The 22,111-nt window shown below is 49.1% G+C and overlaps 1 protein-coding gene and 1 long non-coding RNA gene across 2 annotated transcripts in view; one reads left to right on the top strand and one right to left on the bottom strand.

The window, feature by feature from the left end:
- The first annotated feature begins 3,702 nt into the window (after positions 1-3,702).
- LOC121008917 lies at positions 3,703-6,753 on the top strand. Its single transcript, XR_005780640.1, has 2 exons — positions 3,703-6,250; positions 6,561-6,753. It is a non-coding gene; the product is annotated as an uncharacterized LOC121008917 (long non-coding RNA).
- Positions 6,257-22,111, bottom strand: part of PDIA5 (protein disulfide isomerase family A member 5) — a 43,745-nt gene continuing 27,890 nt past the window's right edge. Inside the window, exons 10-16 of the mRNA XM_040441683.1 lie at positions 20,008-20,144; positions 17,013-17,080; positions 14,071-14,234; positions 13,857-13,987; positions 8,635-8,705; positions 7,103-7,237; positions 6,257-7,033 (exon numbers count right to left, since the gene is read on the bottom strand). Coding sequence (XP_040297617.1) covers positions 6,953-7,033; positions 7,103-7,237; positions 8,635-8,705; positions 13,857-13,987; positions 14,071-14,234; positions 17,013-17,080; positions 20,008-20,144 — 787 coding nt within the window. The 3' untranslated portion in view covers positions 6,257-6,952. The remainder of the gene's footprint in view (positions 7,034-7,102; positions 7,238-8,634; positions 8,706-13,856; positions 13,988-14,070; positions 14,235-17,012; positions 17,081-20,007; positions 20,145-22,111) is intronic.

Raw genomic sequence — 22,111 nt, 5'->3', positions numbered from 1 at the left:
CTGTTATTATTACCACAGATTTCAGGGCTGTGATATCAGCGTCAGTCCTGACTCCGCTCCGCCATGTTCCTGTTATTATTACCACAGATTTCAGGGCTGTGATATCAGTGTCAGTCCTGACTCCGCTCCGCCATGATCCTGTTATTACCACAGATTTCAGGGCTGTGATATCAGCGTCAGTCCTGACTCCGCTCCGCTCCGCCATGTTCCTGTTATTATTACCACAGATTTCAGGGCTGTGATATCAGCGTCAGTCCTGACTCCGCTCCGCCATGTTCCTGTTATTATTACCACAGATTTCAGGACTGTGATATTAGCGTCAGTCCTGACTCCGCTCCGCCATGTTACTGTTATCACCATAGATTTCAGGGCTGTGATATCAACGTCAGTCCTGACTCCGCTCCGCCATGTTACTGTTATTACCATAGATTTCAGGACTGTGATATCAGCGTCAGTTCTAACTCCGCTCCGCCATGTTCCTGTTATTATTACCACAGATTTCAGGGCTGTGATATCAGCGTCAGTCCTGACTCCGCTCCGCCATGTTCCTGTTATTATTACCACAGATTTCAGGGCTGTGATATCAGCGTCAGTCCTGACTCCGCTCCGCCATGTTCCTGTTATTATTACCACAGATTTCAGGGCTGTGATATCAGCTTCGGTTCTGAGTGACTCCGCTCCACCATGTTACTGTTATTACCACAGATTTCAGGGCTGTGATATCAGCGTCAGTCCTGACTCCGCTCCGCCATGTTCCTATTATTCCCATAGATTTCAGGGCTGTGATATCAGCGTCAGTCCTGACTCCGCTCCGCCATGTTCCTGTTATTATTACCACAGATTTCAGGGCTGTGATATCAGCTTCGGTTCTGAGTGACTCCGCTCCACCATGTTACTGTTATTACCACAGATTTCAGGGCTGTGATATCAGCGTCAGTCCTGACTCCGCTCCGCCATGTTCCTGTTATTACCACAGATTTCAGGGCTGTGATATCAGCGTCAGTCCTGACTCCGCTCTGCCATGTTCCTGTTATTACCACAGATTTCAGGGCTGTGATATCAGCATCAGTCCTGACTCCGCTCCGCCATGTTCCTGTTATTATTGCCACAGATTTCAGGGCTGTGATATCAGTGTCAGTCCTGACTCCGCTCCGCCATGTTCCTGTTATTATTACCACAGATTTCAGGGCTGTGATATCAGCGTCAGGCCTGACTCCGCTCCGCCATGTTCCTGTTATTGCCACAGATTTCAGGGCTGTGATATCAGCGTCAGTTCTGACTCCGCTCCGCCATGTTCCTGTTATTATTACCACAGATTTCAGGGCTGTGATATCAGCGTCAGTCCTGACTCCGCTCCGCCATGTTCCTGTTATTATTACCACAGATTTTAGGACTGTGATATCAGCGTCAGTTCTGACTCCGCTCCGCCATGTTCCTGTTATTATTACCATAGATTTCAGGGCTGTGATATCAGTGTCAGTCCTGACTCCGCTCCTCCATGTTTCTGTTATTATTACCACAGATATCAGGGCTGTGATATCAGCGTCAGTCCTGACTCCGCTCCGCCATGTTCCTGTTATTATTACCACAGATTTTAGGGCTGTGATATCAGCGTCAGTTCTGACTCCGCTCCGCCATGTTCCTGTTATTATTACCACAGATTTCAGGGCTGTGATATCAGCGTCAGTCCTGACTCCGCTCCGCCATGTTCCTGTTATTACCATAGATTTCAGGGCTGTGATATCAGCGTCAGTCCTGACTCCGCTCCTCCATGTTCCTGTTATTATTACCACAGATTTCAGGGCTGTGATATCAGCGTCAGGCCTGACTTCGCTCCGCCATGTTCCTGTTATTATTACCACAGATATCAGGGCTGTGATATCAGCGTCAGTCCTGACTCCGCTCCGCCATGTTCCTGTTATTATTACCATAGATTTCAGGGCTGTGATATCAGCGTCAGTCCTGACTCCGCTCCGCCATGTTACTGTTATTATTACCACAGATTTCAGGACTGTGATATCAGCGTCAGTTCTGACTCCGCTCCGCCATGTTCCTGTTATTACCATAGATTTCAGGGCAGTGATATCAGCGTCAGTTCTGACTCCGCTCCGCCATGTTACTATTATCACCATAGATTTCAGGGCTGTGATATCAGCGTCAGTTCTGACTCCACTCCGCCATGTTCCTGTTATTATTACTATAGATTTCAGGGCTGTGATATCAGCGTCAGTCCTGACTCCGCTCCTCCATGTTCCTGTTATTATTACCACAGATATCAGGGCTGTGATATCAGCGTCAGTCCTGACTCCGCTCCGCCATGTTCCTGTTATTATTAACACAGATTTCAGGGCTGTGATATCAGCGTCAGTTCTGACTCCGCTCCGCCATGTTCCTGTTATTATCACCATAGATTTCAGGGCTGTGATATCAGCGTCAGTTCTGACTCCGCTCCGCCATCTTCCTGTTATTATTACCACAGATTTCAGGGCTGTGATATCAGCGTCAGTCCTGACTTCGCTCCGCCATGTTCCTGTTATTATTACCACAGATTTCAGGGCTGTGATATCAGCGTCAGTCCTGACTCCGCTCCGCCATCTTCCTGCTATTATTACCATAGATTTCAGGGCTGTGATATCAGCGTCAGTCCTGACTCCGCTCCGCCATGTTCCTGTTATTACCACAGATTTCAGGGCTGTGATATCAGTGTCAGTCCTGACTCCGCTCCGCCATGTTACTATTATTACCACAGATTTCAGGGCTGTGATATCAGCGTCAGTCCTGACTCCGCTCCGCCATGATCCTGTTATTATTACCATAGATATCAGGGCTGTGATATCAGTGTCAGTCCTGACTCCGCTCCTCCATGTTTCTGTTATTATTACCACAGATATCAGGGCTGTGATATCAGCGTCAGTCCTGACTCCGCTCCGCCATGTTACTGTTATTATTACCACAGATTTCAGGGCTGTGATATCAGTGTCAGTCCTGACTCCGCTCCGCCATGATCCTGTTATTATTACCATAGATATCAGGGCTGTGATATCAGTGTCAGTCCTGACTCCGCTCCGCCATGTTACTATTATTACCACAGATTTCAGTGCTGTGATATCGGTGTCAGTCCTGACTCCGCTCCGCCATGTTCGTTATTATTACCACAGATTTCAGGGCTGTGATATCAGTGCCAGTCCTGACTCCGCTCCGCCATGATCCTGTTATTATTACCATAGATATCAGGGCTGTGATATCAGCGTCAGTCCTGACTCCGCTCCGCCATGTTACTATTATTACCACAGATTTCAGGGCTGGGATATCAGCGTCAGTTCTGACTCCGCTCCGCCATGTTTTTGTTATTTGCGAGACTAGTAAAAGTCCTGTGTGCAGAATAACAAAAATATGACAGAAAAAAGTGCTGAAAATCACACAATATGATGACGCCATTGGTGTCGGGGAACACCCTGTTTTAAGTCCCAAACCCACAACCCTTTTTGCCCCCATAAACTTGGCCGGAGCTGCATTGTCTGCTGGAGTGTGACCTTCTGACGTACCGTATCCTCTGCTGCTGCTCACCATCATACTTTACACTGCATCTCATTTGCTGGTCTCATATAATCTCCCTACATCTCTGTCCACCAGGTCTCTGTCCACCACCCGCCTCGCACATTAGGACGGGCTGCATTATCAGGAAGCAGAAGACAATTATCTGTAAAATAGTTTTTATTTCTGAGATGAAACAAATCACGGATACACAGAATGATAATAATCAACGAGACGCGTTCAGAACCTGGCGCTTTACAAGACACATGAAGACGTGGCGACGTTTTCCGAGGAGGAATGTAAACAAGTTCTGCGCTTATATAAAAAATATGGTGCATTTATTCCGTTATACAGTATGAAACTGCCGCCGTGAACACGTTACCCTCCCCCACCACCATCTTGGTGTACAGAAAATAAAGAGAACAAAAATATCTTCTTTTTGGCTTTTTTTTTCCCACCTGCTTGACTAAGTCAGAACATTCTCTGGAAGTCATGTAAACGCTCTGGTTACGGTCGCACAATCGCCGCCGTTTGATATCATGTCCCTGAGTGACGCAATGACGGTCTCCTCTCAGCTTAATGTATAGAACAAGAGGAAGCCGCAGGAAACACTGAGGTCCAGCAAAAATCTAAGAAAAAGAAAAAAAGTCTTGGGGCGTCCACCGGCTGCACGCTCACTCCACGGTTTGGGTTACAGCATCTGGAATGTTCACTACTGACGTGAAACGCGTCCGTGGGTGAAACTGATATTCGTGAAACGTGGCATCAATGCATCGGGAGCCACTCATAGAAATAAGGCACAAAGGCGGCCCATCCATGGAAGAGGAGCCATTGATCTCCTTGCGTATGAGCCGCGGCGCAGCGCTGAGCCGCACTATGGTGTGGCCGGGAAGCTGCAGCTGTCACTTCCGTAAAGTGAGTGGGAATTGGCGCAGTGGCACTGTGATGGGAGCGCACGCTGTACAATGCCAACATGAGGTCTGGGCCGTACAGACGTGCACCTTGTGCCTCCGCAAGGTTCCCTACGAACAGCTGGGCTACAGCAGAACGAAAGTCATTTTAGCCCACAACGTGGCGTTTACAGCGGGGGGGGGGACAAGTACAGAACATAAAATAATCTCCATTTTTGGCATAATCACAGTATGGAGGGAAGGTCGGAGCACAACCCTATAATCTCACGAAACGAGCGGACTGATGGAGGGGCATAGGCTGCCGCAGCAAACAAGGTGGGGGGTCCTCCAGACCAGCGTCACACTGACCGGTTAATCTTATTTTCGGGTGCCATAACCCTTTTCCTTCTTCCGTCCTCCTTTCCCAGTTTTTCTTAAAGGGAACCGCTAACCTGGAACAGTTACTTTACGTTTCCTAAAGTGGTTGTGCAGAATTAGGAAAATATGGTGGCTACTGGTCGAGAACCGCACCTCAATAGAGTTGAGGTGCAATACCAGACACAACCTGTGGAAGAGGGGAGCGCTGTGTTCAGGAAAGCGGCCATGTTTTTCTAATCCTACACAAGATGGGTTGTCTGAGATAATGAGATATATCTCCAATATCCCGCCTGCTGTCATCCCTTTCTCCAGGGCCGTTCTCTGCACCACCATTATACCGGCACATCACTACTGCAGTCTGTAAACCAAACAACTGGCGGCGCAGAGAACGGCGATGGAGGAGGCGGCGGCGAGTACGTAATCTATTTTTGACAACATTTAGGGACATCGGTAAAATTTCTAATTATCTCAGACAACACCCTGAAATCTCATTGATGCTTTATTTAGTAGAGGGCGGAGCTGCACCCACAAAATCCTCCCAAAGCACCAATCAGAGGGCTGAAAAATGTCTCATTACAAAAGCCCCTCCCCCTAGGAGCCTTCTCAATCTTTCTCTAGAGTCACGTGACACTTCTGCACAGGCAACATTTACTTCTCGGCCTCCTGATTGGCTCTTGTGCCGGTATTCAGTGGGGGTCACTGTACTACTTGGGCTTTGATACCAAATGTCACGTTATAAAGGAACCAGATCTGGAGAACATTTTCCTTTAACGAGGGGGACATGACGAATGAAGTATTCCTAATACAGTGCGGTCTGGGGAGACATGGCAGATCCTCCTTCATGGCGGTAAGAAGTAATCCTTGCGGTCAGATTGTCGGCATTCAAATAAAGGGGGTGATGAGAAGCATCAACCCCGATCATTCTCATCTAGCCCCATTTACCTTGCTGCGATGTCAGGGGCTGTGCGAGGGGAAGCACATAAAGTGGCAGAGGATTCTGGGTGAAATCAGTTATCGGATACCTGGAGTCATGGGGTAAAGTACAGAGACCATGGTGCACACAACTTAAAGGGCATCTCCACCTGGGAACCAGAGGTCTCCTTTCTATGCGGAGGCTTCACCTCTCCCCCAGGTCTGGGCAGTACAGATTTAACCTCTGAAGGAAACTCCTCAGCAGTGGTTGATCCTCCTTTCTGCAGCAGCCTAACTGCACTCGGGTCAGAGGTCAGCGGATTCTTCCTCAGTCCACTGGATCAGACCCGTATCTAAGACCAGGAGAATAGTCTGGAAGCTGCAAGTATTACCAATGCACTGCTGGACCCCCACTAAGGCCTGCTGCACAAGAATATGGGGTCTTCACAGATGGCACTGCACCAGTCCAAGGTTAGGAGAACAGGGTTCATCTTCTGGAGAGCAGGCCAAGGTCTTATTACAGTGCACTGGAGCATGTGTAAGATGCACTGAAGATCAGGGGGTCATTATACAGGGCCTTGGAGAATCCATGTGGGATGGCCTTTTTACAGCGGAGGTGCAGGGCCCTGCTACAGTGCACTGGACTATTGAGGGTGCAATGCCTTCTTATAATACACTAGATATTAGGGGTGCAGCAGGGTCTTCACACATTGCACATGTTACTGCACTGGATATTAGGGGTGCAGGATCTTCATACAGTGCACTGGACATCAGGGGTGCAGGATCTTCATACAGTGCACGGAACATTAGGGGTGCAGGATCTTCATACAGTGCACTGAACATCAGGGGTACAGGGTCTTCATACAGTGCACTGGACATCAGGGGTGCAGGATCTTCATACAGTGCACTGAACATTAGGGGTGCAGGATCTTCATACAGTGCACTGAACATCAGGGGTACAGGGTCTTCATACAGTGCACTGAACATCAGGGGTGCAGGGTCTTCATACAGTGCACTGGATATCAGGGGTGCAGGATCTTCACAGTGCACTGGACATCAGGGGCGCACTGGACATCAGGATCTTCACACAGTGCACTGGACATTAGGGGTGCAGGATCTTCATACAGTGCACTGGACATCAGGGGTGCACTGGACATCAGGATCTTCATACAGTGCACTAGGACGGGTTCTCCTGGGCCCTGGAGGTTGGGAGCTGCAGTGCACTGGAGGGATTAGCTTTACAGTTCTTCCTTCTTCTTCCCGAGTTTGCCGTGGTCCTTCTCTCTGAGCGACCGTATGAAGGAAACAAACGCAGACTCCTGAATGACAGAAAAGACAGAATTATTAAGCGGCCCTCCCCGCCCCCCTCCATACCGAGCGGCACTCACCGAGCGCTCCCCGTTGTATTTCTCCGTGAATTTGCCGTAGTTGTAGTAGACGTAGGTCGGGAAGCCCTCCACTCCCTCCTGCTTACACAGAGCCTGGTTCTTCTCTTTGGTGCAGTCAACAGCAGCGTAAGCGATCTGCAACACGAAGCAGTGCGTCAGCTGACTGGGTCATGTGACTGCGATTAAAGCCCCCCCCCCCCCAACTAACACTGGCGGAGCGGATTCTCTCAGGGACCTGCCATATACTCCATGGGAAATTCTATTACCAAAAACTTCCTGCTGAAATTTTTATGCATAAAAATCACCACAAAAACTGCCTGTGTGTAAGTGACCCTAAAACTCCCCCGGGGGCCCCTCCCCCACAGCATTATTACAGGGTTAACACTGCCCGTTGGTCACAATGTATCGGGTGTGGACCGCGACCTGATACAATGTATCCAGCTCCAGAATAAGCAGAGTTTTGAGGAAAATCTAAAAAATAATTTGCATTTAAGTCACAAAACAAAGAATCCCGTTTGAGAAGGCGTCGGATGGCGGCAGAGCGCGGCCTCGCGATCCAGAACCTCAGCCAAAGTCCGCAAAAACATCTGCTTATTTACTGAGGGATATGACTTGTGGGATCAGACGCGGCGTGACGCCGTCTACAAATACCGGGGTGACTAATCTCCAAACACCAGAGACGAGCGGCGCCGGCAGCGTCTGAACCCGACTGGAAAATGTACCGTAACACTGTCCATCGACTGATGAGACCGGTCCTTAAACCGATCAGATCTGGAATAAGGGTCTCCAAGAAACTACAACTCCCAGCATGCCCCAGCACCCAAAAGCTACTGGAGGATTCACTTCCAGGTCTAGATTCATACAAATTATTCTCGTTATATAATGAACTGTCTCAGTCTTTGTTTTAATTCCTCACTATTTACAAGATCTCTCCTTGCGGTCACTGAATGGGAACATTCTTGTACAGACATTGTATTGCTCACAGCTGAGGCTTTGTCACAATGTATCAGTACTGGCAAGCCTGTGTGAGCTACACAAGACTTTGTCTGCAACTTCCTTATACAAAAAGGTAGGCTGTGCGGGAAGCTTTTCAGATGTAGTCCATTCACTGACGGCAAGGGGAGGTCTTGAAAATGATACGGCCATGTTCACAAGACGGAGAACTTGGGGGACGTGGAGCCTTGGGCCGACCCTTGGATTTCTGCAGCAGATTGCGCCTCATTCAGCCAAACGATCCCACACATCGCGGATTTCTGTGAGCCGCGAGTGTGAACTAGCGCCAAGGATATTGGTGAAACCTGCATGAAAACGTGTTTAAACGTGGCCTGAGGCAGAGACCCCCGACCTGTGGCTCCCCACCTGTTGTATAACTACAACTCCCATAATGCAGGCTGTCCCCGACGAGAGTTGTAGTCTGGTGACAGCTGGGAAGCGACAGGTTTGGGAACATTACCCTAAAGAAGGAGAAACACACTGGACCAGTAGCGTCGGGTGTCCGATTTTCTGCGGCAGACTGACCGCCCCGCACTCACCTTCCGGTCTTCTTTGAATTCCTCCGCTGCGGTCATAAAATCAGGAATTGAGTTTTTGCAGTGAGGACACCCTGAAAACGGAGGAGACGGTTATCCGCCAGCACAACGCTCAATGCATCATATAGAGTACTACAGATCAGTTCTCTGGGGGACGCCTGCAGTATAAAGAATGGAGGTTGGCACCGGTTCATTCTACAGACATGTAATTATACTTTCTAATACTGTCTGTACCTTAGATTCCATTACATCGAGAGGATTAGCCAGCAGAGGATAGGACCCTGGACAAAACCAGGACAATGAGAAGAAAAACCTCCCTGCTTTACACTTCAGGCTACATCCAGAGAAACAATTTCTTTGTGTCGTTAGATCTGACAACCCAAAGGTAGAGCGACCCCCCCCCCCCCCCCCCCCACAATCAGCTGTTGTCACCAGGAGAACCTGTATCTAGCGGCCTCTGCAGGGGAAAAGCGACATTACATGGCAGCTGTCCAATAGGGGGGGCGGGGGGGGGTCTTTACGAGAACCCCCCCCCCCCCCCCCTTATTATAATGAGCGCACATATATCCACTTACAATTATCTGAAACTCACAAGAGGCGCACCGTGTCAAGGGCAGGAAAAACCCACCGAAGTCCTCCTGGTAAGATCGTACTTGTTTGTGAGAGTAAGCGATCGCATTCTTCGAAGTATACAGCGGGACCTAATCACATTGATAGATCCCTCACACTGCGGACTATTCCACACTATTGTGGTTCGGGATGATCAGTGTCCCATTCAGTTATGGGAATTATTGAAGGCTATTGATGGACTATTGAGTCGTCTTTTGGGAATAGCGCACTATTAGTTTTAGCATTCTATACTTTATTGTTTTTGGTAATCACTATTATCGCGGCTAAATTAATTAATGTAGATTTTAGGATATCTATTCACTTTCATATTTATTAATAAACCCTACTGTTCTCAATACTACAGAGCGGGCCCCACTACTACTGATTTACTATACGGTATATATATTATACGGCATATACTGGACGACACTGTAGGGTATATGTACATACCGTACGATAAACCGCGGGCACAGACTACAGCGCTGGACTATTGTCGGATTAGCAGGATTCCCAGACCATGGGTGCTGGATTAGTGGACAGTCGCTGTAATCTGCCGCCCGCCCCTCGCCTTCTCCCAGTAATGGGGTCGGCTTCACTGATCTGACGCTCTCCTCCCTGATCGCTTCTGACAGATGACGATGAAACTAATTGCCACGTCCTGTGAATCGTGCGACGAGGGGTCATAACGTCCGGACGCTTCCAGGCCTGCGGGACACCAGGGACGCTGTACATAAAGCGGCGCGCCATCATGATGAATCGCCAGCTTCAGGTCTCAGACAATTAACTGTAATTACGCTGCCGACAGCCGGTGAACGGACGGCGCCGCCGCTAATTGGAGAGATATCAGGGAACAAAGCAGAATCCGAATGGTGATTGTAAAGGACGTTCATGGAATTAAGGGGGAGGGGAAGGCAACGTGGGGTTAATAAACGTCTGCATGTGCAAAATGGAGATAAAAAGGACGTTAATGGCCGGAGGAAAGGCGAATTCTCCTGATCAGAGCAGTGAGCGGATGAGACGCCACTGCCGACTCTGGCCCAATGGAGAAGGGGCTGCCGCCCGCTCTCCTCCGCACCGGAGTGGGGGCTCTGTTCTGTGACACTGTAGGGGGCGCCGCTGCTGAGAAACGCACTTATTATATCTCTCTCCATTCACATCAAGAGCAGCTTTCAAATTCTCACAGGTCAAAGATACAAATAGAAAATTCTACCCCAATCCCTCACGCACGCCATCACAGCCAAGATCCCACAATGCACTGCTCTCCGGTTACAAGAAAGCTGCAGAACTGTGAATGCAGCTCTGGAGGAGACTAGAGCACGAGGATCATCACTGTAATATTTCATCAACAGTCTCACCATGTTCAAGATCTCTGCTTTCTGACCCAGTCCTGTTCACACAGCTGCCGATGGCTTGTTACACTGTATCACTGGAAACGCATCAGAACTTACTGAAACACTGTAACAAAAATATCAGCAGTCTCAGCAGCACTTGTTTTCAGTTGATTAATGGAAGTGTTTCCATTCACTGATGGCAAGTAGAGATCTTGAAAATCATTATAAAGTAGATGACCCATAAGATCAGCAATTTGCTGAATTTCTGATGATCTCTTCACTAAATCCTGGATCGGCATCCTCCATCGTTCGCAGATCACAAGGAGCACACGCCCGGCCTGACAACATGAAGGGTTAACCGGCTGCTCAGACTTCACTCCGGACGCGCGGTGGATTGTTACAAATCCCATAATCCCCTGAATCGGGGATCAGACGCGTTTTAAGGCTGCACTTACAATCCCATAGAGGAGGCAGCGCAGATGTCTTCACATCACACAGGATGCTGCACTGAGCCGACAGCCCGCCTGGCGCCCCCTGCTGCGGGGGGACGGGGGGCACCTGGAAACAGAAAGAAAACCACAAAAACAATTCTCCACCAGGTCCCAGCTCTGCTTGTTGTCAGTGTATGGGAACACTACTATTAACAAGCACAATGTACACCATAGTCTGGGGGCTGATGTCATTCCAGGGGTCTGTTCTGGAGTCTGAATGAATGTTAGGGGTCTGCAGAATGAATACATTTAGGGGTCTGCTGTGGAGTATGAACTAAATTTAGGGGTCTGAATGCATTTTAGGGTTCAGCGTATGAATTAAAGGGGACCTCTTCCCGCTCCTGACATGTCTGGTTTAGTAGCTTCATGCATTCCCCATGTAATAACAATTCTGGAGCCTCTATTCTTATGGCTCTATGTCTCTACTAGAAGTTATGAATGAATTGCTAGCAGTCTGCAGTAAGGGTACAGAGGGGTGGTAACCAGTTGGGGGTGTGTCCCTGCACAGTCTGAAAATGGCAGCACTGATTGGATAGTCAGTCTGTGCAGGGACACGCCCCCAACTGGTTACCGCCCTCTGTACCCTTTACTGCAGACTGCTGGCAATTCATTCATAACTTCTAGCAGGAATAATAAAGGAACGGCACAACATACAGACATAGGAATAGAGGCTGCAGACCTGTTAGTACACGGGGAATGCATGAAGCTATTAAAATAGACATGTCAGGAGCGGGGAGAGGTCCTCTTTAAATTTAGGGGTTCTGGAGTCTGATGAAATTTAGGAATCTTTACTAAAACCAGTGGAGTAACCCCCTGCCCAGTGCTATCTGACGAGGATGAGCTCGGGACTGTTAAAGTGGTCCCATTCACTGAAAGCAAGCCGAGGCGCTGACAATGTTTTCGGCAGACTGCCTATAGAGTAACAGGCTGATATATCTGCAGAGTCTGAGTAACATCGCTATAAATCAACTTAGAATTCATCACAAAAGGTGCAACTCGATGATAAAAGCAGCGCGGCGCTCGGGGTGGGGGCCGCGGATCGGCACACGTTCCATGTTCGCTGCTTTGCTTGGGGCAGATAATCTCCTTATGTGAAGCCTCCGGCTGATGGGAATGTATTCAGGATTCTATTTGCTCAGTTCTTATCATTGGACACAAAGCAAATCCACAAAGAACTAAAACAAACTGTACATGATACAGGGAGACGCCAGCGGCTGCAATACCGGCGAATCACAGCGAAAAAGGCCGCGCCGGAGCTCTGTGGACGCTTCTCTCGGGATGTGCTTATGGAAATTAAATTTAAAGGGGTTATCCAGACTTTTAGAAGTGATTCAAGATCTTTGCTTGCTGCCAGTGAACTGCATAGATCCAGAGGTAGGATGCCAGACTGATATATTTTACATGCACTGATACATTGTAACAAACTGTCAGGATAGCCGCTGATGTATTTAGCTCCCAGCTGTGGGACCTATCGGGACAAAACACATTTCAGCCTCTGGATGTAAACAAGAATCTCCAGCAAGCAGAGATTTTGAAAATGTAATAAACCTGAAGCACGCCGCCTATTAGAGCCCTGCATGGTTGATAAAAAAAAAAATGGCTGCACAACATTTTATATACAAACAATAGAGCTGAGAAATGGGGATCATTCTAAATTAAAGTGGTATTATACCCACTATAAATGGAAAAATAGAAGCCATTTTTGATCAAACCTGTGTCGGGCCCATCTACCAGGCGTGAAGGTGGCCTCCACAGACCTAGCACTAATACACCGCCCCTCCTGGACTTACCCAAGCCTACAATATTCAGGGCAGTGCAGGAACCGGCTACATTTACACTCCGCTCAGAAGCCCCAGGCAGACGGGCATTGCTCAGTCTAAAAGAGGCGCTACCCTCAATAAACACTACAAGAAAATTCAGACTAGCACATTCACATTCATATTCATAGTCACAGGTGCATATCTATCAGAGTGGAGAGCTCCGTTCCGTTCAGTTACGTTTTGTCCCCATTGACAATGAATGGGGGCAAAACGGAAGCGTTTTTTTCCGGTATTGAGCCCCTATGACGGATCTCAATACCGGAAAACATTAACGCTAGTGTGAAAGTCGCCTTACGCTGGAGGATCAGATTTACCTCACAGCAATATCCATTAGGCGGTATAAATACAGAGACGTCTTCCTGACACAACATAACGGGATACACTCTATAAATCTCCCCGCTAGTAAAGAGCTGGACGGAGGATTTCACTAGATCTGCCTGTGGGTAACGGCACTGCGGGGGGGCGCATCCTCCGCACTGGGATTATCCGGTCTCGGGTTTCATCATCATGATGATGTCTAGATGTAAAAGTCCAGCATCTCAAACCGATCGGGGGTTACACTACATCTTATGCTCCAGTCACATCCAAAGCTGCTGCACTGCTGAGGATAGGTTGAATAAAGTAGACATTTTCCGAATAGGTAACTAAGCTGCGGCTCTGCACGATGATCAGTCCAGACCATCCTCTGCGAGCTATACCCATCAGCAACCAGATGTCCTGATCGTCTGTTACAATGTATCAGTCCGGAGCTCAGGATGTTTAGGATTGTCAGGATGGATACACTGTAACAAACTGTCAGCTGTGAGTAGTATTAGGTCAAGACTGGTATTCCGCATCGGGCCATGTCTGCTGCACCCCCTCATTCTCAGGATGGGTGCAGGATCGGAGGTCGGACCCCCATGATCATGAAGTGATGACATATCCTATACCCCGTAAAACTTTAGAAAGAAGGAAACCAATGTGAAAGCTCTTACAAGGTGCGTAGAACATGGCGAGCGCGTGCTTCTTCTTCTTCAGGGTCTCTCTGAAGTCGTCTCCCAGGAGGTGGAGCACGCTCGATGGCTTGTCCTCCCATGCCGGTTCTGGAGGAGGCGGGGCTTCGGGGCTGCGACAAACAGAAGTCTACGTGATTTACGGACTCCCTCTGACTCTACACTCAGCAGAAGGTGACCGCACTCATCCACGTACCTGCGCATGAACTCCACGATCTTCTCCTCTGTGCGCAGGTGTGGCACCGTGTACTTCTCCTCACCATCCTCAAAATACTTCAAGGTCGGGAACCCAGAGACGTGGAACCTCTCTGCCAGAGATCTGTGGACGGTGGCGTCCACGGCCGCCAAGACCCCGGGGCCCTGAAAGAGACAAGAGGGCAGGTCAGCACTGAGAGCGGGGGCTGGGAACAGCTGCTAATCAGAGTCACTGACAACAGTAGAAACTGCAACAAAGTAACAGAAGGTTGTCACATTGTAACTGGAGAGAGGGGGCATAATACGACACGATACAGTGCTGCACTGTAATACCGCGCAATGCTAACCGGAGAGTGGTACAGGATACTGAGACGCTGACACTCGGGGTACAGGATACTGAGACGCTGACACTCGGGGTACAGGATAATGAGACGCTGACACTCGGGGTACAGGATAATGAGACGCTGACACTCGGGGTACAGGATAATGAGACGCTGACACTCGGGGTACAGGATAATGAGACGCTGACACTCGGGGTACAGGATAATGAGACGCTGACACTCGGGGTACAGGATAATGAGACGCTGACACTCGGGGTACAGGATACTGAGACGCTGACACTCGGGGCACAGGATATTGAGACGCTGACACTCGGGGCACAGGATAATGAGACGCTGACACTCGGGGTACAGGATACTGAGACGCTGACACTCGGGGCACAGGATATTGAGACGCTGACACTCGGGGTACAGGATAATGAGACGCTGACACTCGGGGTACAGGATAATGAGACGCTGACACTCGGGGTACAGGATACTGAGACGCTGACACTCGGGGCACAGGATATTGAGACGCTGACACTCGGGGTACAGGATAATGAGACGCTGACACTTGGGGTACAGGATAACGAGACGCTGACACTTGGGGTACAGGATAACGAGACGCTGACACTTGGGGTACAGGATAACGAGACGCTGACACTTGGGGTACAGGATAACGAGACGCTGACACTTGGGGTACAGGATAACGAGACGCTGACACTTGGGGTACAGGATAACGAGACGCTGACACTTGGGGTACAGGATAACGAGACGCTGACACTTGGGGTACAGGATAACGAGACGCTGACACTTGGGGTACAGGATAACGAGACGCTGACACTTGGGGTACAGGATAACGAGACGCTGACACTTGGGGTACAGGATAATGAGACGCTGACACTCGGGGTACAGGATAACGAGACGCTGACACTCGGGGTAAAGGATATTGAGACGCTGACACTCAGGGTAAAGGATATTGAGACGCTGACACTTGGGGCCTGGGAAGGATTAGAGTAGGTTTTATGCACACAGCTGACTGATTGACTAACCCTCATGTAGGCAGTTCATGAACTACAACCCCCATGCGGCTAGACTGAATGATCCGATCCGCTGCAGTGGGTAATGTGCACTGATCTCATAAATGATTAAAACCTTTGATTAGAATTTAAGTGATTGATGCAGAAATGCTTCTTGCCAGGGTGACCCCAAACCTTCTTTCTGCCATGCTCGGATACGGCGTCTCGGATACGGCGTCTCGCCTCCCTGTTTTCTCTAAATATGACAAGTTTAATTAATTCTAATGGTAAACACTTCTCCTAATAAACGAGACTCTCAGGCTGTTCCTGTAATGTTCTTAGCGCTGGAGATTTGGCAAAGCGAGTGAATTAGCAATCAGGCCGCGCTCGGCTCCAACTCCTTGAGGATCTCAGCAAGACGACGACGCGTTTCAGTCTCATTAGTCTGGAGCATTAGGATTCTATTAGTAAAACAATCCATAAATTCGAAAAACTACAGGATAATAAATATTAGGAGGTGTTTAAACCAAACAACATGAGAGCAAGAACAAGGTGTGGAGGAAGGGGCGGAGCACGGGCGGTCACCTGCAGCTGTACCCGGAGTGGGTGTGGCCAAACACTCGCAACAATGTATCTTTGTAAATACCTGTGACAATGGTACCTATTGGGCTGGGGGTTATGTATTACCCAATGGAAGAAGCTGGCCTGGTCTGATGAATCAGGTTACATCCTGCGGACGGCCGGGTGCGTTTGTGTTACTTACCTGGGGAAGAGCTGGCACCAGGTGCACCAAGGGAAGATGGCGGCCTGGTCTGATGAAGCAGGTTACATCCTGCGGACGGTCGGGTGCGTTTGTGTTACTTACCTGGGGAAGAGCTGGCACCAGGTGCACCAAGGGAAGATGGCGGCCTGGTCTGATGAATCAGGTTACATCCTGCGGACGGCCGGGTGCGTTTGTGTTACTTACCTGGGGAAGAGCTGGCACCAGGTGCACCAAGGGAAGATGGCGGCCTGGTCTGATGAATCAGGTTACATCCTGCGGACGGCCGGGTGCGTTTGTGTTACTTACCTGGGGAAGAGCTGGCACCAGGTGCACCAAGGGAAGATGGCGGCCTGGTCTGATGAAGCAGGTTACATCCTGCGGACGGCCGGGTGCGTTTGTGTTACTTACCTGGGGAAGAGCTGGCACCAGGTGCACCAAGGGAAGATGGCGGCCTGGTCTGATGAATCAGGTTACATCCTGCGGACGGCCGGGTGCGTTTGTGTTACTTACCTGGGGAAGAGCTGGCACCAGGTGCACCAAGGGAAGATGGCGGCCTGGTCTGATGAAGCAGGTTACATCCTGCGGACGGTCGGGTGCGTTTGTGTTACTTACCTGGGGAAGAGCTGGCACTAGGTGCACCACGGAGAGAAGGCAGCGTCTGATGAATCAGGTTACATCCGGTTTATGTCTGGGTGTATGCGTCACTTACCTATGGGAAGAAGTTATGTCTGATCGCTGTTTCCTCCCCGTACGCCGGGTCTCACCTCCGGGTCCAGAGGCACAAAACAGTTTAACAGAAACAAACAAAGAAACGGTTTCACCTAAATAAACCTGATTTTCTTACACTTTCTTTTTGCAGAACTTCGGCCGCCTTTTCATAATCCGGTTTCATCTTCTTGCAATGTCCGCACCCTACAGGAAACGGACAGAAAACACGGTGATTGCCACAATCCCCGATCTCATCCTCGTCTTATACCCAGATGTGAGAAATTCTACTAAAGCTGTTTGTTTGCTATATTGGTTCCTGGGAAAGCTGGGTGACAACCAATATGGCTGTCATAGAAGTGGTTCCCCTTAACCCCAGCAGGATTACGCAGATTTACCATTCAGATCCTTGTAAAAGTGGCTGACATCAGTACATGCGATGAAACGGCTGTAGCCACCATTAGATACATCCAGGTGACCAAGGGTTAATGCATTTATATTACACCGCCAACTGGAGGAAGAAGGAGACCCGCTGACTAAACAGATTAAAAACCAACACAGCTGAGTGTTTGTGACAGTCTCATGTAGGTCACGATCCCCGGCTGTGACAGTCACTGAAGAGAGAGAACCCCCATCACACCGAACGAGTGCAGAAGGGAGGGCACCTGTGTACATACATTACTGATCCTGAGTTACATCCTGTATTATACTCCAGAGCTGCACTCACTATTCTGCTGGTGGAGTCACTGTGTACATACATTACTTATCCTGTACTGATCCTGAGTTACATCCTGTATTATACTCCAGAGCTGCACTCACTATTCTGCTGGTGCAGTCACTATGTACATACATTACTTATCCTGTACTGATCCTGAGTTACATCCTGTATTATACTCCAGAGCTGCACTCACTATTCTGCTGGTGCAGTCACTGTGTACATACATTACTTATCCTGTACTGATCCTGAGTTACATCCTGTATTATACTCCAGAGCTGCACTCACTATTCTGCTGGTGCAGTCACTATGTACATACATTACTTATCCTGTACTGATCCTGAGTTACATCCTGTATTATACTCCAGAGCTGCACTCACTATTCTGCTGGTGCAGTCACTATGTACATACATTACTTATCCTGTACTGATCCTGAGTTACATCCTGTATTATACCCCAGAGCTGCACTCACTATTCTGCTGGTGCAGTCACTGTGTACATACATTACATATCCTGTACTGATCCTGAGTTACATCCTGTATTATACCCCAGAGCTGCACTCACTATTCTGCTGGTGGAGTCACTGTGTACATACATTACTTATCCTGTACTGATCCTGAGTTACATCCTGTATTATACTCCAGAGCTGCACTCACTATTCTGCTGGTGCAGTCACTGTGTACATACATTGCCTATCCTGTACTGATCCTGAGTTACATCCTGTATTATACTCCAGAGCTGCACTCACTATTCTGCTGGTGCAGTCACTGTGTACATACATTACTTATCCTGTACTGATCCTGAGTTACATCCTGTATTATACTCCAGAGCTGCACTCACTATTCTGCTGGTGCAGTCACTGTGTACATACATTACTTATCCTGTACTGATCCTGAGTTACATCCTGCATTATACTCCAGAGCTGCACTCACTATTCTGCTGGTGCAGTCACTGTGTACATACATTACTTATCCTGTACTGATCCTGAGTTACATCCTGTATTATACTCCAGAGCTGCACTCATTATTCTGCTGGTGCAGTCACTGTGTACATACATTACTTATCCTGTACTGATCCTCCTGAGTTACATCCTGTATTATACTCCAGAGCTGCACTCACTATTCTGCTGGTGCAGTCACTGTGTAGATACATTACTTATCCTGTACTGATCCTGAGTCACATCCTGTATTATACTCCAGAGCTGCACTCACTATTCTGCTGGTGCAGTCACTGTGTACATACATTACTTATCCTGTACTGATCCTGAGTTACATCCTGCATTATACTCCAGAGCTGCACTCACTATTCTGCTGGTGCAGTCACTGTGTACATACATTACTTATCCTGTACTGATCCTCCTGAGTTACATCCTGTATTATACTCCAGAGCTGCACTCACTATTCTGCTGGTGCAGTCACTGTGTAGATACATTACTTATCCTGTACTGATCCTGAGTCACATCCTGTATTATACTCCAGAGCTGCACTCACTATTCTGCTGGTGCAGTCACTGTGTACATACATTACTTATCCTGTACTGATCCTGAGTTACATCCTGCATTATACTCCAGAGCTGCACTCACTATTCTGCTGGTGCAGTCACTGTGTACATACATTACTTATCCTGTACTGATCCTCCTGAGTTACATCCTGTATTATACTCCAGAGCTGCACTCACTATTCTGCTGGTGCAGTCACTGTGTAGATACATTACTTATCCTGTACTGATCCTGAGTCACATCCTGTATTATACTCCAGAGCTGCACTCACTATTCTGAGCTTCTTCAGCATTATAAGAGGGCGCCAGGATTATAAATGGCCCATGGTAGATCCGGGGGGGGGGCCTCACTAATGGTAGATGGTAGACTGTGGGGCAGATAAAGGGCCCCGCTATTAATGCGTCATCAGGGGGTATAAAGACGTCCCCTATGTCTGGCTCCTGGGCGCACCGTCCCTTTAACGATTCCCGGCAGGTAAAGCATTTCCTGAAATTCACAAATCAATGTCATTTTCTTTCAGCCACAAATTGCAGATTTTCATTTCCCCGACTGCTACTCACCAGGGAGCAGAAAGAAAATAGACGGGGAGGGGGAGGGATATTTAAAAAACAAAATACCTGAAATTCTCTGAAATCGGTTTCCCTCAGTTGGAGTGAAATATGTCCGCGCCCCCCCCCCGCCCCCCCTTATTGCTGAATATTACACTGTGAGCGCCCAGGAATCCGCGGCGCCTCTGTCCTCTCTGACATCAGCGCATCAGCTGAAGGCGGACACATGGCGGGCACCCAGCTTTCCCAGGATGAGATATAAGCACAAGGGGCTTATGTACAGGGATAATTCTCTGCTCCGGGCGGACCTGCCGCTCAGGAGTCCGGGAAAGCGGAAGAGAAACAGAATAAGAGCGCGACATGAAGGACTTACATGGGGCGTAGAACATGACGAGCGCCGACGGGTGATCCTGGATGAACTCATCAAAGCCGGCGTCAGTCAGGTGATGGACGGCGCCTTCCTGCTCCGACCACGGCACTTCGGGCTGTTCAGGTGCCGGAGCCTGAGGGCTGAAATAACACACCGGCACAGCATGGGTTAACAGCGACTCTTCTGCAACTTTCGCGGTCCTGACAAATGTGGCTAAGACTTTTCTTCTCTGCGCTGGTACCGACAGTATGTCCCCTGAGGTGGCAGGTAAGTATAATGTATAGGAGGGGTCCGGGCACTGGGGGGGGTCATTATAGGGGTTAGAGGACCCCCTTAAGCAGCCGGTACTTCACGTTTTTTCACTGGCGCGGTTGTATGAGGCCCAGGTTTATGAGGGAGAAGTTGCAGATTTTGCGGCGGTTTGTGCGTATATAAGTAGTTTTGTAATTGAAACCTTTTGCGTGATTTTTATTTTATTTACTTTATCGTTTCCACTGCACATACGCGACACCGAATAACCTAGTAAATGAGCTCCTCAGGCGATTACATAATATATGTGCAATAAAATGTATTTTATGTAAAAGAATCCCTTCAAACTTTGTTTTATTTAAAACATTTTATTAGAATTTTTTTAGATTGTGATTTTATACTCCTGTACGCTGTGTCTCTACGGCACAGACTGCGGTGAGGGCGACGACACGAGCAGCAGGATTACTGAGCGCAAGTCCTGGGGTCCCTGCTAGGTCCCCGCTGCTGACTGCAGAAGCCCCCGAGTTACTGGGAGGAAATCCCATATGATCATGCCATGGTCACAGACTGCGGCAATCAACGGGTTAACAGTTGGGATTGAAGCTACCTCTGATCCTGGCTGGAGAGCAGGAGGCTGCCCCAAGGACCGGAGCTGGCATCTGCAGTTCATTCCTAGAGCAGCAGACACAAGACAGTGGGGGTCATTACAGGGTTAAGTACCAGATCCCGGAAACGTCTCGTGTATATATAACACTGACGAGCCGTCTATATAATTTGTGGCGGGCGGACATGTGACCAGTGATGTCACGTAGGTTCAGCAGGTGGTGACTGCGGTTTGATGGGAGATCATGTCTGCAGTTATGTAACCGCTGTACGGAAAACCACAAACCACAGAATAAGCATGTGCAGAAAACACAGCGCAAGCGCGGCCGCTCCTGCCAGACCATCAGACACACCGACCAATGACCAGTCCCATCCAGACACACCAACCAATGACCAGTCCCATCCAGACACACCGACCAATAACCAGTCCCATCCAGACACACCGACCAATAACCAGTCCCATCCAGACACACCGACCGATGACCAGTCCCATCCAGACACACCGACCAATGACCAGTCCCATCCAGACACACCTACCAATGACCAGTCCCATCCAGACACACCGACCAATGACCAGTCCCATCCAGACACACCGACCAATGACCAGTCCCATCCAGACACACCTACTAATGACCAGTCCCATCCAGACACACCGACCAATGACCAGTCCCATCCAGACACACCGACCAATGACCAGTCCCATCCAGACACACCGACCAATGACCAGTCCCATCCAGACACACCTACCAATGACCAGTCCCATCCAGACACACCTACCAATGACCAGTCCCATCCACACACACCGACCAATGACCAGTCCCATCCAGACACACCGACCAATGACCAGTCCCATCCACACACACCGACCAATGACCAGTCCCATCCAGACACACCGACCGATGACCAGTCCCATCCAGACACACCGACCAATGACCAGTCCCATCCAGACACACCGACCAATGACCAGTCCCATCCACACACACCGACCAATGACCAGTCCCATCCAGACACACCGACCGATGACCAGTCCCATCCAGACACACCTACCGATGACCAGTCCCATCCAGACACACCTACCGATGACCAGTCCCATCCAGACACACCTACCGATGACCAGTCCCATCCAGACACACCTACCGATGACCAGTCCCATCCAGACACACCTACCGATGACCAGTCCTGCCCAGATACACCTACCGATGCTTAGGTCAGCAGTGGACAGATCTCCCTGTGCAGATGACTGACTGCATTACTG

The sequence above is a fragment of the Bufo bufo genome, chromosome 7 (genome assembly GCF_905171765.1).
Source record: "Bufo bufo chromosome 7, aBufBuf1.1, whole genome shotgun sequence".
NCBI lineage: Eukaryota > Metazoa > Chordata > Amphibia > Anura > Bufonidae > Bufo > Bufo bufo.
This window is presented reverse-complemented; position numbering and strand designations above follow the sequence as displayed.